General features: G+C 47.0%; 1 protein-coding gene across 3 annotated transcripts in view; it reads right to left on the reverse strand.

Moving 5' to 3' along the window:
• LOC144159526 (venom factor-like) overlaps positions 1 to 18,083 on the reverse strand; it is a 92,400-nt gene that overhangs the window by 48,175 nt on the left and 26,142 nt on the right. For 2 of the 3 annotated variants that reach the window (XM_077691084.1, XM_077691085.1), the window contains exons 10-18: positions 16,848 to 17,024; positions 14,465 to 14,590; positions 13,162 to 13,227; positions 9,411 to 9,605; positions 8,585 to 8,734; positions 7,209 to 7,338; positions 5,184 to 5,237; positions 3,565 to 3,738; positions 880 to 1,015 (exon numbers count right to left, since the gene is read on the reverse strand). In XM_077691084.1, coding sequence (XP_077547210.1) covers positions 880 to 1,015; positions 3,565 to 3,738; positions 5,184 to 5,237; positions 7,209 to 7,338; positions 8,585 to 8,734; positions 9,411 to 9,605; positions 13,162 to 13,227; positions 14,465 to 14,590; positions 16,848 to 17,024 — 1,208 coding nt within the window. The remainder of the gene's footprint in view (positions 1 to 879; positions 1,016 to 3,564; positions 3,739 to 5,183; positions 5,238 to 7,208; positions 7,339 to 8,584; positions 8,735 to 9,410; positions 9,606 to 13,161; positions 13,228 to 14,464; positions 14,591 to 16,847; positions 17,025 to 18,083) is intronic. The other variant, XM_077691083.1, reaches the window with a different exon arrangement.

Here is an 18,083-nt window from a genome sequence, read left to right on the forward strand (position 1 = left end):
ACAAGGCTTTCCAATCGGCTGCAGAGCTAGCAGAGAGGTCGGTTCCTGTGATGTCACTGTAGACCACGAAAACCCACGATTTAGCGGGAAAATCGAAATTTTAACTTAAAATAATTAATTTCTCAATGAATAAAGCATCGTTTGCATTAGGACAAGCCCTGGGAGCACTATAAAACACAAAATCTTTCGAATAACACAAATTTGTATTTTGTCTTCATGGCTCCTTTAAGCTGCAGCGCAGTCGTTATATATTAAATTTATTTATTCATTCATTCATACAACCAGCTACATCCCTATCCTGTCCTTTCCGCACGATTGTACAGGTTGTATTCACTGGCGAGTCACGCATGCAGGCAACCATGGGAGCGCGCCTTCACTCGTTACGTCGGGCTCCGCGGCGGTACTTGTCCGTTGCTAAGCGCATCCTGTGTTGAACGTTCCAAACTCTGCCCCACCGGACGCAAAGTCATGTCTCGACTTCAATGTGAGTGCGATTAATAACACATCTGTTAACACCACCATTGAGAATCGGGTTGAAACGGAGCAGACGACACACGCTGGTGTTTTTTTTTTCTTCTGCGGCGTGTGGGCGCAGCGACACAAGCCGCGCCATGTCGTGGCGCTGCAGCCATGTCCGTGGTCGTTTCCAGAGTTGCCAAGTGAAGAAATTGGCAGCTAAATGCTTCAGTGAATACCACCCATAGCAGCTTGACGCCATAATCTCCACAAAAAGCTCGGGAACTAATTAAAATGTTAGTGCTAATCTTGACATCACACGCTGTGATCTTTGTTTTGCGAGACGCGCTCAACACGTAGCCACACCCGACGCCCCCTCCAAAGCATGAATGCTTTCTGCTGGCAAATAGAAAATTGAGTTACCCGAGAGTGTCCTGTTGAAACATCCACGTCTCTTGAAAGTCCCTCCTCCGAAGCACGCTCGATATATCGGGAACATGGAATTCAGGGATTCCATCGCGTGCCCTTGAGACGTCGAGCCATTCCATGGGTGCGCCTGCTTGGAGAAAAACAACACAAAAAAATTGAGAGCCCGCTCATCATCACCAGCCTGTCTACACCACTGCAGGGCAAAGGCCTCTCCCATTATTCTCCAATTACCTCGGTCCTGTGCCAACTGTGACCAATTTATCCCCGCAAACTTCTTGATCTCATCTGCCCATCTAACTTTCTGCCGCCCTCTGCTACGTCTGCCTTCTCTAAAGATCCACTCTGTTACCCTTAATGACCAACGGTTACCTTGCCTTCGCATTACATGCCCTGCCCACGTCCATTTCTTCTTCTTAATTTCTGCTAATACAGTTGAACACGGATATATCGAACACGGATATATCGAATTATTGTCTATATCGAACAGTGCAAACATCCCCTTGAAAATCCCATGCAAAAGTATAGGGCTGTTGTGCGCGTGTATCGAACTCCTGATCACGGGCAAATTCGATATATCGAATTCCGCGCCGAAGGTGCCCCTGAAAGTTTGCTTCCTCTGATGGGGTGGAGGTGATGATAATGTTGACTAATCGCAGGAGCTGCCTGGCTTGGTGAGACAGAGGCGGCGTCCGCAGCATTATGTCGCTTCGATGGCCTTCAACAGCTGTTTTCACTCTAGCACGAGGGGCAGCTCTATGATAGCTAGAACGCGGATTGTGGTTGGGGCGAAAGGACATACAGGAGCAAAAGAAATTGACCGGAGGCACTCTTTTTCTGTGATTGAGCTGTTTGGTGGCTCGTGCAGGGCGACCGATGCGGCGTTGTATGTTTGTTTTGTCCAAGGCATTCATTTCTGAGCAACGAAGGCGGGAATTCGTCGGGTGCAGGCTGCTGAAAAGATGTTGGTTGAAAAGGCGTTCGGAATTCCTCGCAGTAGTTTTGAGGGCGATGCACGCATCAACGTTGACGTAAAGGCGAATGCAGCACAACCCGCCCCGGCTATTGCGGAGCGTGTCGGGTGCAAACCGACTTCGTTGCACGCCTCCAGATGGGGGAGGTGTACGGTTCGGATACTGAAGATAACGAAACTCAGTGCCTGACAACGTTCCCAACCGCCTACTGCAGCCGAGGTTCCGTCAGCGTTATTCGCCTCTGTTGTGGCACAGTGTACAGCGTTGATTTTCTCATTTGTGCGTGTTTGCAATCTTGAAGACAATTTGGCAACCTTTACGACGCAGAAGAAAAAACAAGCGAAGCTCAAAGACATTTCAATGATAAATAAAGTGCGGTGGTCATCATGCCGCGGTTCGGAGTTTCCGTGATTTGAGGGTTAAAACGGTAAACTACCGTTTTCCACGACTTCAGAAAACTCTCAGTGATGTGCGGATTTGTCAGATAATCTTCAGATAGGCGTATTTTATATATCGAATTATCGATATATCGAATTTTTTCGCGATCCCCTTGGAGTTCGATATATCCGTGTTCGACTGTATGTCCTTAACACGCGTTTGTTCCCTGACCCACTCCGCGCTCTTCTTGTCCTTAATGTTAGACCTATCATCTTCCGTTCCATTGCTCACTGAGCCGTCCTAAATGTAAGTTGAACCCTCTCAGTGAGTCTCCAAGTTTCTGCCCCGTAGGTGAGTACCGGTAAGCTGTCATACACTTTCTTCTTCAGGGACAACGCTAGGCTGCCATTCATTATCTGAGAATGGCTGCCGTATGCACTCCACCCCATTCTTATCCTTCTAATTATCTTTGCCTCATGGTTTGGATCTGGGGTCACAACTTGGCCTAAGTAGATTGATTGTGGGGTTTAACGCGCCGACGCAACGCAGGCGATGAGGCGCGCCGTAGTGGAGGGCTCCGGATTAATTTTGACCACCTGGGGATCTTTAACGTGCGCCGAAATCTCGAACACACGGGCGTTTTTGCTTTTCGCCTCCATCAGAAAAGCGGCCGCCGCAGCCGGGAATCGAACCCGCGACCTCGTGCTCAGCAGCGCAACGCCTTAGCCACTGAGCCACCGCGGCGGGTCAAGTAGATATATTAGCTTACCACTTCCACTGCCTCGCCACCTATCTCAAACCGCTGTGCTTAACTACTGTGAAAATAGAACAACAGCGAAGCTGTATACATGGATAACTTTTTGTAGTTATGTGTGGTTCCTTTTATATTAACCGGATACACATACGCATAATTTCGATTAGTATCAATTACAAAATATTTCACATATAATGTGTTTCGGATTCGTTCCAAAGCTCATTTTCGGTTTGTGCCTTTTCGTCTTTCAAATTTCCCATACACGAGCTTTATTTCGACCCAACCGTTCAACGTATTAACACATAAACTTAGCGCCTGTTATAGAACCCGCTTGTTAAACTGACGACTCCGGTTATTTTTGACAACATAAATATTCTGCGATGTACTAAAGAAAGAAGAAAACGTGGCGTAAACCATACGTGGACGCAGAAGACAAGAAACGGCAGATACAGTCGCCTGTATCTGTCGTTTCTTGTCTTCTTCGTCGATGTCTATAGTTTGTGTCACGTTGTCTTCTGTCTTTAAATATCCCCCAACCAGCTCAAGTAACAAGTTTTGTTCAAGGCAAGGGCTTACCGAAGGCGTGTCCGCAGCACTCCGCGAAAGCGTCGGCACAGCGGTCTCCTCGCGCGCTTCGGAAGTGTCGACGTATGATCTCCTCTCTTGTCGAGCAATGACGCCCCAGCCTGTCCGGTAGAGTGCCCACGTAGCAACACAGTCGCAGGAACTGGTCCTCCTCATACTTGCTTCCTTCCGGGGACAAAGCGAAGGAGAAAGTCAGCAAAGATACATAGCGGAAGAAGCTGTACTGATGCGAAGTGCGGCTGGATTTGGTGACATCACCTTCTCATCATCGGCAGGGCCTACGTTACCCGAGTATTACCCCTTTCAGCACTATGTTGTTTTTTCAAACGAAAGAACGTTTTCTCTGTATTTTCTTAAATTTTAGCGCCCCATAAGCCCACAAACAAGGAATAGACCTGGCAGTGCGAGTATTACTTGATTTATTAATGAGATAATTTATTAGGACAGCTGGCGATTAAAAATTTTACGTTGAGTAAGGCGTCCGCAATCCTAATTTCTTGTCTCCAACTCGAAAACCGGACAGGCAAGGTCAACTTAATTTGGACCCTCGCCCACTCCGGCCTTGCAGGGACGAGTGTGTGCACGAAGCCGCTGGAGGCCTTACCGACCGAGCGGACGGCACCTCCGACACGGACCTCGTCCCCATGTCAGGCAGGGACAGGCTGTTGTCATACAGCGACATTGCAGGTCATTAGGCCGGGCCCGATTCCCATCCGCGCACGAATTCCTCAATAAGCGGCATTCGGAGGTCTGGCGACTCCTCTAGACCTACTCGTATCCGAACCCAATTGTGTATAGCTATTGCTACCCAGGGCGCTACTACCCGAGTGTCATAGATGTCAGGAACGTGCGGACCTGACGCACATGTTATGGCAGTGTCCGCAGGCGATCACAAGTGGCTGCACAATCACTAACAGGGAGCAGTGGGAGACCGTGCTGCTCAGCTCATGTCCAAAAGATCAACTCTGGGCCATCCAGCTGGCTGAGGACGCTGCCAGAGCCCAAGTGCTCACGGCCGACGACTAAGCTGCACAGCTGGCAAATTGAATAAAGTTTACTCTCTCTCTCTCTCTCTCTGAAAAGAAAAAAGTTTTTTCAACGTTTTCTTAAAATTTAAGACCACACGAGCCTACAAACAAAAAAATGAGCGTTGTACTGGACGTATTTTTATACTTTCAAGCTTGGGAATAAAGCCAGGACCTCGTTTTTTTTTATCCTAAATGTCTAACATGCAAAAAGGTAAGTTTCGGGGGAGCAGTATTTGTGAAAAAGAAACGCTTCGTATTTGCAAGTGGGGAGGTTCTTGGCGTTTACATCACAGTGAATACGTTTAGGATATGATTCCACGTGGATGTACAGAGAAATTGAATCATGCGTAAATAAACTGGCATAACCTTTTGTCAATGAACTCTACACAAGTTCTCATAATCATGCAGTAAAGGTTTTTTTTTTTTTTGTCATTGTCAGTAGCTGCGGTGGAACCAACACATTTAAGACTTACTAGAGTTCTCCTATATATCTAAACAGGATTAACCATTTGTTCGAAATTAATGGGCGTTTACGGTTCGTATAGCTTGGTCAAAGCTCATTGAATCGAGAAGTTCTCTTACCAGCATCGCGGACATGTCTCCTCCGACGATGAGCCCTAGCTGCACAGCTGTTCTCTGTGAAGGAGACATCAGATACGGGTTACGTCATTCGCGAATGATCACATGCTTCAGGCGCCCTGTAGCTTCCCGACATTTAGAGAGTTATGGAGTGTTGTGCAAAATAGCCTTTCACAGCTATTACCCAAGATACTGAATCAGAAAGTTGGTCTTCCTCGCTACGCAAAATTGAAGGCATTAGCAAGCGCTAAGGCACGAAACAACGATAAGGAGCGAACATAGACTAGGCAGTAACTTGAGTTGTTGTGGGTCCTTTAAAGGTGATGTCAACAGATTAAGCAAGCAGGTAAAATATTTACAGGTGGTTTGGCTGCACAGGACCCAGAATACCGTTCAAAAACAGTACACATTCCTGGTTGCAAAGCCTTATCCAAAACCTTTTTGCGGTATATGCCAGTCTCTGGGTATTTATCACTTTGCTCGCTGGCCTCACAGTATGCACGCAGGTTTCAGAGAACGCGCACAGGTTTCTTGTGGTCGGCCCTCCAAGTGCTTGCGCTGTAAATGATTGATTCGCTGTTTGCTTGGTGCGTGCAGTGCTTCGCTAGAATATCAGCAGCAACTGTCTTGTATGCGCCGCAGCGGCGAAGCTTAGAGACGACGTTTGGTTTTGTGGTCGTGGGACATCCACCGTTATCCACAGCTTGACGTGCAATTAATGCAGTGAGAACTTTTTCACGGGTACTCGGTTAACGACGCTAGACCTCGAAGCGTGGCGTTAAGACTTTACTTCATATGCTTTCGGTTAACGTTAGGTAACCTTCAAATCGAGCTTTAAGACTTGCCAAGAAATGTCATCTCATTGCCGGTCGAGTTGCGGGTATTGGCTGACGCCATCATGCCTCAAAGCGTGTACTAATGTCGGGCCGCTACACTCCACGTCTCCCCGCATTGCACATCAGCCTTTGTGGAACCAAGTTATAAGCTAGAAAAAACGGGAGGTTTAAATGGTTTCGTTTGACTTTACACCCGAGAAATCGGAAAGAAGGAGTACGGCAATGACGCTTCGGGGAACGAGCGAGTGTCTTTGATTAAGCGCATTCGGGTGCACAGGAGAAACAGCTCAGATCGAGAGAAAGAGGTTTACTTAGGCCGGACATGTAATGGGAAGAACGCCATCCTGGTAACAGAGTGGCTACCGAGAGACTGAACAAAAAATTGGCCGCCATCCCTCCCTGCGAAAGTGGATGTCCAGCGCAGCCGTTGTAAACCCATACACATGCTGACGGGGAGGGTGCGAAGTGTTCCTCGTCATCTCGGCGGACTTGTAGATTGCGCTCGGCTTTTCTGGCGGGAAATGCTGGGTCCTGCCTAGCCTGCCGCATGCGCTATCTCTCGTATGTCATCAACCCTCCCCCCTCCCCTTTCGAGAGCAGCTGCAAACCTAATCTTTACCAGAACACATGGGAGGGGGGTCCCATTGTTCAAGAGCGGAGGCGGGGGCGGGGGCATTGTCCCCCGGCGCATTATCATACAACATACGGTTTCCGTGCTTCTTTTGTGATTTTTTTACACGAATACTGAGCGTTATGCCCTATGCCTAATTAGCCTGACGCATGCGCTTGGCGTCTTGGGTGAGAACTGCTAGGTCCTGCGTGGGTGTTTCGTTTACGACACGAAATTTTCCGGCTAACGAGCGGCTAACAGCTTCGCTGTAAAAGAGAAGCCAATTAACCGGAGCCTGGACAGATGAAATGAGAAAATTCGCTGCCAATGAGGAGATTCGGACGAACATCGCAGGATAAGAGTGGTTGGAAGTTTATGAGAGAGGCATTCGTCCTCCAGTGGACATAAACAGTAGGATGATGATGTTGATGTCGCTGCTGATGATGATTATATGATGATTGCTGTGCTTTGGTGGCGGTGATGGTGATATAGTAGCGAAGGTTCATTTTGTGCTACAACTTATACAACATCACCCAAGCTTTCTTGCACGTGCAGAGTGGCATATTTTCCCCCTTTCTGTACCTGTCGTGACAATGTCGTTCGAAGTCTCTTCGGAGATGACGATGAGGCCGGCGTTAGCAAGAACTTCAGTCGTTGTCACGCCCCCGCCTGGACCACAGCTGAGGTCGTGGGAACGGATGGCCTTGAAGATCTAAATGGTAGATACCTTCTTATCACACGTTGCTCAGCGACATAAATGAACTTCCAGAAGCCCACCATAACACAGATGAACATAGCTAACATTTGCTCGACCGTCGTTACTTGGACTATTCATGTCAAATTGCCTCCATCACGAAACCAAGCCAAAATATCGCCTTCTTGGATTAATACGCCGAGTGCCAAAGTCCAAGACAATGTGAATTGTCTTATTCGACTACAACTAAACAAATGGCCGGCTCGATGGAGCTGTCTGGCAGCTCCATTCAATGAGTCTATGATGTCAGTCTAGCAGAGACATCGCACCACTGAATTGCTGCATCCTTCCATGTGTTCTTAGCTAGAATAAAAATGGACCGCTCATTTTACGCTGCTTTGTTTTATTCGTTTCCGACCGGCTAGTTTGGGCGCGAACGGCCTTCATGCCCATTCTTAATTAGTACTCTAGGGAACTCTGGGCTTAAAGAAAAATACGTTAAGAAATTCCACATATAAATAATTGGTTGTGTTACTCGGCGTTCTCTGGGCATTCCCTGCATATATTTGGCTTTCCATACTTGCCCCTCGAGGCTAAGGCCACAGATAGGCTATCAAACTTCCTGCGGAAAACTAACCCCGTCAACTATTTTCTGCTGAACTTTCGGTTCATGGTCAGGTTTAGTGCCATGCAAGACTACCATTTGTGAAATATTTACAAAAAAAAGATTTTTTTCTTATGAAAGTATTTCCCACTCTAAAACAAACTCCAGCCTCATTTGCAGTTATCTATTTCTATAGGAAGGCCTTGCGATTCTAATAAAATATTTATTGGATGGACCGTTCCGTTTTGTTAGTGCACTGGATACGGCAAGGAGATTCTATAGGTGCCCTGGGGAGGGGCGAAGCATGCAGTATATAAGTGTATTCTTGGCGCCTTGGCGTTTCGGCCAAAGATAAAACCATTGGGGGGTAGAGGTATACAGGTTTGCTGTAAAAGTCTCGTCTCTTTGAAGCACGAAGCGTTCTAGTGCGAGGCGCTGGAAAACGAGTGTCCCGGTGTTCTCTTTTAGTACGAGTTGTTCGCACGGAGATGAAACGTTCCACCGCGAGGCGTTGGAAAACGAGTGTCCCGGTGTTTTAGTACCCTGACTACATGATACTACGACGACATGAGACGCCGACAGCGTGATCCCCTAAAAGGTTGTCATTTTTACAGGCTGTTGTAACCAAGAACACCAGAGCATCCTTTGAGTTCACACTACCTTCTTGCTCGTGAGTAGGTCTGCATCGCTCAAAAGATGCACCGCCTTGTCGACGACTAGAAGACCCACGGTCGTGTTGCGTCGTCCGCTGATGCTGATCGTGCCCGTATCTCCCGGCTGATGGCTGCTGAACTCGGCGGTGACAGCTATCTGCAGCAGTAGACGAATCCACACAGCAGGGCTGATAACTTTTGCAAACAACACGGACAGGGCGCTGATGAACCCCTTTCATACGTTCACGGGTTGACCAGGTTGGAATCCAACAATTGAGTTGAGCGTATCGGTGGACTAGTACATACTAAATACCTTCAGCCGCAATGTTCTCCCACGCTGTTCACCTGCATCAGGTAGCTCTCTAGAGAAAGCGAGTGAAGTGACGTTGCGGCTGCTCTGCGGAATCTGAAGACCCCCAGGCCGCAGCAAGTCGTCGTTCCAACCGAATCAGAAGCAAGACTACAGATTTGAAACTGTGGGAACCTCATGGAAAATATATTCCAACGCTCGTTACGACTCACTGACTCGTCAGATTGACCTCCCAACCGTGGAATTTGGAAAGGGTAGATAGGTGCGGTAAGGGACTGAAGGGAGGGGTGCGGCAGTTTTTCCTGAAAATTTAGGAGGGGGATAGAAGGTTGTGTTAGGAAGTGGAGGTAAGAGGGGCATGGAGGAATGTGGCATGTCGTCAACACAGATCTGTCCCACAACGATGAAGAATTCTTAATAACATCACATAAGCATAAACACGATCTGAGATTGCTTCCGGCTGATTTCTTGCTTTGAGCAAATGTAGCATTGTTTGAGACTTTAGACGAATTAATATACGCACATTGGCTGCGGAGGGGCACGCCTCCTTCATTTCGAAGTCCTCAGAATCGGCGACAATGTGTCCTTCGTGGAAAGCAAATACAAGCAGGCGGAACTTTGGAGCCATGTCAGCACTCGCTTGGATGTGCACGGATCGGTGTGGGCCCAAGGTGTCGGTTAGGACTCCGTGTTTCACAATCCGGCCTCGGCTGGTTACCTGAGCAGGAAATTAAAGCTGCCCTGAAGTACCCTCTACCCACGCTGTGGAGTACATTCAGTCCCGCAAAGAGAAGCTTGAGTAACCTCCCCAAAGAACTCAGTTAATGCGTTACTCTTACGAACTTACCACTGACTCTGAATGTCATCAAATAACGTAACCGATAGTTGATTTTGCTGAGCAAGCTATGCACCAAGTAGGCTAACGAGGTTACGACGTTTATTCTCATCACAACTATCCGTCATTTCGTAGTACTCTTGAAGAAACACAAAATTAAAAAAAAGAACAATCAGAATGGTTACTTGAGAATGCATAAATATGGGCTAGCTGGTTCGAACTGTGAAGCATGGTTAAGTAGCGCGGTATAAGACGAGGCAAGAAAGAAGAGACCACATAGGACTAGCGCTGGTCTTCCGAGCGCCATAATCCGACCTCGACTGAGTACCTTGGTAGCAAATTAAAGGGGTCCTGAAGCATACCCTCTATCCTGATGCAGCCAGCGCTAGCCCTGTGTGGTCTCTTCTTTCTTGTCTCGTCTATACCGCGCTACTTAACCATGTTTCACAATCAGAACGGTGCATTGCGGCAATTTTTGTTTGATGTTATTTCGCGAGCATTTTGGCGGCCGCTAGTGTGGTTTGGCGGCGGCGATGGCGACGGCGACGACGTTGTAACCGAGCGAGTGAAGACATGCGGAAAGAAAACGGCGGAGGAAAGTGGGGCGAAAATGTGAGAGGGGGGGAGCCACGCGCTGATATAGCGTCATCTCTCACCGCCTCACACTCAAACTTCCACCAGACACCGCTAGAGTGTATACAAGTTCCAAACGACGTGACATTTGCGCGGGAGGCTCAAACCCGATTTGCAACGACATGCTCAGCGGTGGCGGCAACGCGCTGCGAGATAGCTGCGGAGTAGCGCGCGCCGCCGTGCGTTCCCTGATCACCCGATCCCTTTCTGACTCGTAGCAGATAAGCGCCGTGACCGAGAAGACTGCAGTTCGCGCTGCGCACAAATTTCCAATTACGGAGTATACTAATCGTCTCTGCTCTTTGTAGCACGCTTTTCTTCTCTTTTTTTCGGGGCCCTCCCCCAGTCATAAATGAAACCTTGGGTGCGCGACTGTCAAAAACCCGGCAAAGTAGTTTCCCTCACGGCTTAGAGCCCCACGCCATGCTTTATTTCGCACCGCGTTTTTCTAAATTTGGGATGTATATTTCTTGCAATATATTTATAGCTCCCAAATGAAGTCCCTTATATTTTCATTGTTTTTAAATATGCTTCTTCGTATTGTCTTGCAAGAGTGCTTGTGTCGTGCGTACTTTGTTGCAATTATTTATGTACCATTCGTGTAGTCTTTATCATGTGTTATTCGCTGTTATCACCCTATATTTGTACATTTGTCTTAAATGCAAAAAAAATCATTGTCTGTCTCAATAAAGTTCATTGTCTGTCTGTCTGTCTGTCTGTCCGTCCGTCCGTCCGTCTGTCTGTCTGTCTGTTGTTCTGTCTGTCTGTCTGTCTGTCTGTCTGTCTGTCTGTCTGTCTGTCTGTCTGTCTGTCTGTCTGTCTGTCTGTCTGTCTGTCTTAAACGTTAGCGTGCACCTCACTACTAATTAAATTGTTTCGCGGTCTCAGTTGATAAGGGCAGGCGCAAATTATGCGATTCATTAAATAAATGTGATATGTGACTCGGGTTTAATATCTTGATGAACACACCCCTCCCAAATAACGTCACCGTTGCTGTTGCATAGAACTGGAGCCAGTCGTAACGGGTTCAGTAACATATGGGCCTCGATTATAATGGAAAAGTGCAATTCTACAAAGAAATTGTTGGGGATAAACTTGAAAAACTTGAATTTGTTTATTTATTTAGTCAATTGGTTATTTGTTTATGTATTTATGGACAATTTTAGTTATTTGTTTGTTTGACCGTCTGTTCGTTCGTTTTCTTGTTTTTTAGCTTGTTTGTCCGTCTGTTTGTCTGTATGTATCTATGTATGTGCAGACAAGCCCGATTATAACGAACCCGGATAGAGCGAATTACGCAAACAAAAGCAAATATGTTATGAAAACGCATGCGAAGCATATTCCTTATAACGAAGTTCATATCGGATATATCGAACTCGGCGCTCCTATAATTGCCACCGAAATGCATTGTCTCGGAGCGGCGATTGAGGTGCTGATTAGCCATGACTGACATGTTCAACCTCGTATAGACCTACGCTACGCCCCACACATTCCGTAACTGTTTCGGCGCACGGGATTCCCGGCGGAGCCCGTCCAGCCAGCGAGTCCGGACCAAGACGGCATCATCGGCGAACTGCTGGAAGAGCTCACCAACGTTCCAGATGCTGTGCCGAATTGGGTGTCCCTCAGAGGATTTTCTGAGTGTTGACGACGATGTAGCCGTCATTGTGATCCCCTCGAGCGTACGCACCGCCACCGATGTCATGTGCGCGGGTGCTGCTGATGGCACTGAAGAGACTGAGGATGTCACAACGTAAAGCTTCCGATGCTTTATGAAGCGCTTTTGCCAGCCGATGTTATCCGCCAATATTGCTTCGATATTGAAGGACACGTACTTGAACTGGTGCAAACGATGTCTCGTGTAGAGAATGCGGTGCTAGTTGGTGTCGCCAAAACAAAAGTGAAAACAAAAATCACCCCTTTCTTGCGAAGTAGGCACTTAAGGCGGAAAGTAGCTTTATTGCATGCAATAAATGGATTGTTTTGTGTAAGGTAATAACATACTTTATGTGTTCGTTTCGTTATGTGGGAGTGGCAGGGGGGTCCCACGTATAGCGAATTCGCAACAAAAAATTTGTTATAGACGGGTTCGGCTATATCAAATTATTGGGTGTAACGAACTAATCGTGGCGCATATTACAGTTCTCTATAACCGGGTTTGACTATATATGTACGTACGTATCTATGTGTGTGTGTATGTATGTATGTATGTATGTATGTATGTATGTATGTATGTATGTATGTATGTATGTATGTATGTATGTATGTATGTATGTATGTATGTATGTATGTATGTATGTATGTATGTATGTATGTATGTATGTATGTATGTATGTTTGTTTGTTTGTTTGTTTGTTTGTTTGTAGTCATTTTTCTTCTACAATAACTCGAGAATAAAACCATTCTCATTCTGCACGCTAGCTGTGGGCGATATTCTGTACCAACGCAAAACAAGTATTCAGCAAGGAAAAAATCGTGCACCTGTACAAAAGCAGCCCAAGGACTACTGGCTGCATAAAGATAAGTCAATGCAGAAGATACTCGTTCCATGTATAACACGATGCCGGTTCCCTGTGTGCACCCCTCTCCGGCAAATGTGGTAATGAAATCAATACCTCGGTTTTTATGTAGAATGAGGATGGGGCTGCACAACCACAGCCGTGCATATGTTATAAAAGCTTTTTTGGCCATACTCGTATTGTGGCGTGACAGGATGCAAGATCATGCTCTCCGTGTCGGTGCGTGTGCACAAACAGAAACATGTCCCAGAAGTCTAGAATAGAGCGCATTATAAGTCATACCATACCTGATAGTAAATAGGCGACAGCTGGATGGGACGCACGGTCAGTATCAAATCCATGTTATCTCCCTCCTGAAAGTTTCGCAGAGGCAAAACAACGGTGAATATAACGCTATATCTGCAATGAACACAAACACTACACAGGTTCGACGTCAAATTTCTATCGAAATCCAACCTGTTTCTGAACACAAGACACATTGTAGTGGCTAAAGCTTGGTTTTGCAGAATCATGCACTCCAATGTTGCCTACGAGAAAGAAACCCAAAAAGTACTGATTTGGTGGCGCGCGGAGTAAATACTGTACTGACAGTTCTTGTCTTCTCGCTTATGTTCGTTCTCAAACTGCCTCCGGCCTGAGTCGTACCAAGTTCTGTTACCACACTACCTAAAGCAAGTATTTATCGCGCGTTATTAACAGCCCAGCACTCGCATTTGGGAAGCGCGGCCGTTTTGCCGCAATTACACAGCTCCAACAACCACGTCACCTTCCTTGTGCGCTTTAGAAAACCCCCAAACGTCCTCGTCCGCAGAAATACGTTGTTTGTAGCTTTAACCAAGATCTGAGGATTGAATGTTGCGGGCGCAACGAAAAGGGCACTTTTGAAAATTCTAGTCTTTTGATGTGCTACGATTCGCTGATATGGGTAATTTCATGCAAATGTTGCCATGAGAAAGGGTGCTCCTGCGAAACCTACATTGCTGGGAGAGAGAGAGAGAGAGAGAGAGAGAGAGAGAGAGAGAGAGAGAGAGAGAGAGAGAGAGAGAGAGAGAGAGAGAGAGAGAGAGAGAGAGAGAGAGAGAGAGAGAGAGAGAGAGATTTTTATTTCTCCAGCAGAGGCTGATGTGTGGGCCTCGCTCCGTGGAACGCGTCCCTAGTCCGGGATGCCTTGACTTCGGCTGGCCGTCCGTGCTCGGGTCACCAACTTAAGCTGGATATCCGGGTCCGGGCTGGCCAGGGAAGCCCTCCACTGCTCGAAGGTTGGGTTGGAAAGGGGGGGCAAGTCTGGAGTTCGTTGGCACTCCCATATGATGTGGTAGAGGGTGCCAGGCTGGGGACAGTAAGCGCAGAGGGAAGGTTGTTGGGTGGGGAAGATGAGGTGAAGGCGGGCGGGATGTGAGCTTCATGTCTGCTGAGTGCCGAGTTACAGACTGTAATAAATGGTAGTCTACCTGCATTATTGTATTCCCTACACCTAAGCATGGTAAGCAAAAACAGATACACTAATAATAGCGCGTATAGATTTAACATTTGCGTTATTAAATATCAAAACGTGCTGTTATTAGTAGTCTATAAATTTAAGGTGCCCACACTGTATTTGCGTTCATTTTCTGGCTGTATTGAAACGAACGCGTCTCCGGTTGAGTTGAAGCTCATCATCGTCGCTTCTGCTTCCGTCTGTTCGTCCTCCCTGAAGTGTTCGTCGTCCGTGCGAACCTGCCAAGGAAACATGTAAACACGTTTGGCACGCGTTCGTACGATTTTAATGACACTACTAAATTTTTGTGACAAAATTCTTGATCATGTTCACTTCGAAATGCATTTCGCAAGGGGTACGCCCTATAGGAGGCGCGCAAAGCGATCCAAGATGGCTGTCCTAAGGAGGATCGGGGGGGGTTCCCGCTACGGACCATATGTGCGCGTTGTAAGCAAAGGGGGTAGTCTACTTTTTAACCTTGTTAGGTGGCGGTGACGCCAGATTTTAACGGCTGTCTAACTTAGATGTTACGCGCCATATTAGAACTAAAGACGAACATTTCGACCCACAAGCGAAGGTGAAGAGTAAAGGCAAAAGCCGCCCATGTCGCTTGCGGCGGCGGTAGGGCTGCCAGCGCTCGATGTGTGACGCTGCAATGTTTCTGCCTGCAAATATCCCTGGTTCACTAGCCCCCCACCACAATTCGTAGAGTTCGCTCATTAGCGGTACGGACTTATCAGAATACGCGAGCCTACTAGGCGTTTTATTAATGCCCGCTTACTTGACAAATCCTGCCTGTTAGGCATTTTCATAGTATACCGCTCGGTAGTACGTTGTGTCGCTCCGTGCAGAACACGCAACTCAATGGCTGGCCAGCGTGAATAGTAATAGTTTCCCACTAGGTCTTTTTTACCACCAGCGAAGGCAACTATATAAATGTTTACAATCAAACTACCTAAGCGTGACGTTTTATTTTTCTTCGAAACAATACCGAGTGGTCGGCGCCGTGGCAGTCGTAGTCGCATTGCCCCCAACTAAAACCAATATTTTGATAAGACACATTGTTAGTAGAGCGTTGGATGCTGCTTATAAAGAAAAAAAAACATCCAAACCAGCCCAAAAAGAAACCAGCCAAAACAATGTTTCGGCTCCAGATTGGAGCGGATTAAACGCTTGAAACTTCTATGCAGAATGTTAACCTGCTAACCAGCTTGAGCTGCTTTCTTACTGTCCCCTAAATTTTTCTGAATTGCTGGAAGCGGCTTTCTGAAACAAGGAAATGCATGGAAGAAACACAAAGCTATTCGCACGTAAATCATTAATTGTAATGCTGGTGCTAAACTAGCGCGCCTGGGCAAACGTGTTGTCTGTGAAATGTGCGGTAATGGCCAAGGGGTCCCCAAATCACAAAATACTCTCGCGGTTTCGTACGTGCAAACAGCTTTGTTAATATGAGCCCATATTATCTGAAAACGCGTCCGCACAACGCACGATGCGCAAAGCAAAGAAACGGTCAACAGCGGTAGGTTTTGGAAACAGATTGTGGGTCATCGTAATATCTCACTACTAAAATGTGTTATGCCTGCGCTGTCGCACCCTTGCTTTGCTATGTTGGAATATGAGCATGAAGAAAATAAAATTATAGCAACGTTGTAATCGTTCCTTTCACGATTAGGGCGACGGACATCTGCGATCTGGATCGAACTTGTGATATGCATACAAACGTCAAGTAAGGGTGACGGAAACTAAAGGCGTCCGCCCTGTAACAGGAGAGTTGTTTAGCCGAGTTGGTACATAATTGCAAGAATTTAAAAGCATTACACGAAGACACCATGCGTACTGTTTTCCGTTCGTGTTTCGGTTCCTAGTTTTTGTGCAGCGCGTTGAAACCTCCTGCACGCGGTGTATCAAGCACAAGACCCTTTAGAACATATATGCATCCGGTGAATGTTGTGCTTGTTATCACGTGAAAACGGCGTCAAAATCCCTGTGATACTACGGGCGAACGCTGCCGGCAGTGATTTCTCCTCCGGCCACCGCGCGGCGCCACTGTCTACGCGCCTTGCGAATATTGTTTTCCCATTGAAATGCAATTTTAGTGCTTGCTGGCTTTACGCCTTGTTTGCGAACTTGGATGTGATGAATTATTAGAGCTCCCCACCTTAACGGAAATTCTGCACACCTCTTCTGGTTCGTCATAAGTGACTCAATAATTTAGGCGAAAAATGTAGTATCTCGTACTCGGGTCCCCGCGTCCTTAAATTGGTAAAGGCTGTGTCGTATAGGAAAAGAACTTACATCGGTGAGACCGATGTCCTAGTTTCTGGGCGCATTTCTACACTTAATAGGCGTACTTTAATGTAATCTAGACAAATACAAGAACACATTGACCACTACTATTTAGAAACACCTCCTCGTAATAAGTGCGGATATTTCAGAAATGCCAATGCAATTGCTAATAAGTACCTGGATAACGGGGACCAGATGATGACTCACCGTTATCTTTAGCACTCGGTGCCTCTCGAACGGCGTAAATGAAAAGAATGCTTTCCCTTCTTCATTGGTGGTAACAGTCCGGGCTAGACTGTCCACGTCACGGCTGTCGTCAGTGGTAACCACAATCCTAGCATTAACCTTGCTTGCCGGTTTCTTGTTCGTGTAGCGGACCTGGGCCTAAAGGGGCGAAGACAGCAGATCAGTGCAAGAGGTATGCACGGCATCACTTGGGGAAATAATCGTTTTGTGCAATTCATCAATGCATGACCGTGAAAATCATGCATGCCCAACCTTCAAGTTGCATGCCTAACCTTCAAGCGGGAACAATTCGCCATGAAGCTAGGGACCGAGTTGTGAGCGGTGTCTATTCTCCGCCCTGACAGCCTTCCTGAAATCATTCCGGCCCGATATATCTACGTGACAACGAGGTTCTTTCCTTCCCCCCTTTCCTCCTTTTTCGTTCTCTTGCGTTTCCACATTCACCCATACAACAGAATGCACCAATGCGCGACATGGTGCCGGACCACTTAACAAAAGCTTTCTGTGCCCATCTAGGCTTGTTTCTTTCTGTCCTTGTCGTTTCTTCGCTTCCAGTCAATGTCTTGGCCTTCGTTTAGTTGTCGTAGCCGGTCGCGATCTTTCCTTTCAACGATAGCGTTGTTAAACAGTATCGTGTCCCACTTTCCTCAAACGTCAGGGGATACTAACGTTAGCCGGCTTAATACGACTGTGTTTCTTTATCCCGTAACGAATTAGTTTCGGGAAAAGGGCGTATAAAGTATGTGAGAGGAGCTCAATAGTGTCCACATGGCCAAGGTTAATCCGTAGTCAAAGGCGAAGTCCGAAATTCAAAAGGGTGAATTCGGATAGACGTCGGCTTCATAACGCGAGGGACACAAGTTCGATTCCGACACGGGTAGCGTTTGATTTTATTGAGGCGCTTGATGGGCCTTTGTGTAAACCCATTGTGTAAGTTAGCACTCCTGCCGTGCGTTTTGGGCGTAGCGATTTGTATTTTTGGCTTCTGAAGACATTGGCGTTCTACCGGAGAACGCTTCGCGTTTCAACCATCTTGCACTTCACCTACGATCAACCACACCGTCAGGGAAACTTGGCTTTCCCGTAGTTCATTTTGGGGCAACGTCGTCATCGGTGAGGCATAAAAAGCTAGAAACAAGACGTCTTGAGCTGTTACGAGAACAATAGAAACAAAAGGTCCCAATAGATGTCGCACAA

This window comes from Haemaphysalis longicornis, unplaced genomic scaffold (genome assembly GCF_048455015.1).
Source record: "Haemaphysalis longicornis isolate Haplotype H1 unplaced genomic scaffold, Haemaphysalis longicornis Haplotype H1 scaffold_10, whole genome shotgun sequence".
In the NCBI taxonomy this organism is placed as follows: domain Eukaryota; kingdom Metazoa; phylum Arthropoda; class Arachnida; order Ixodida; family Ixodidae; genus Haemaphysalis; species Haemaphysalis longicornis.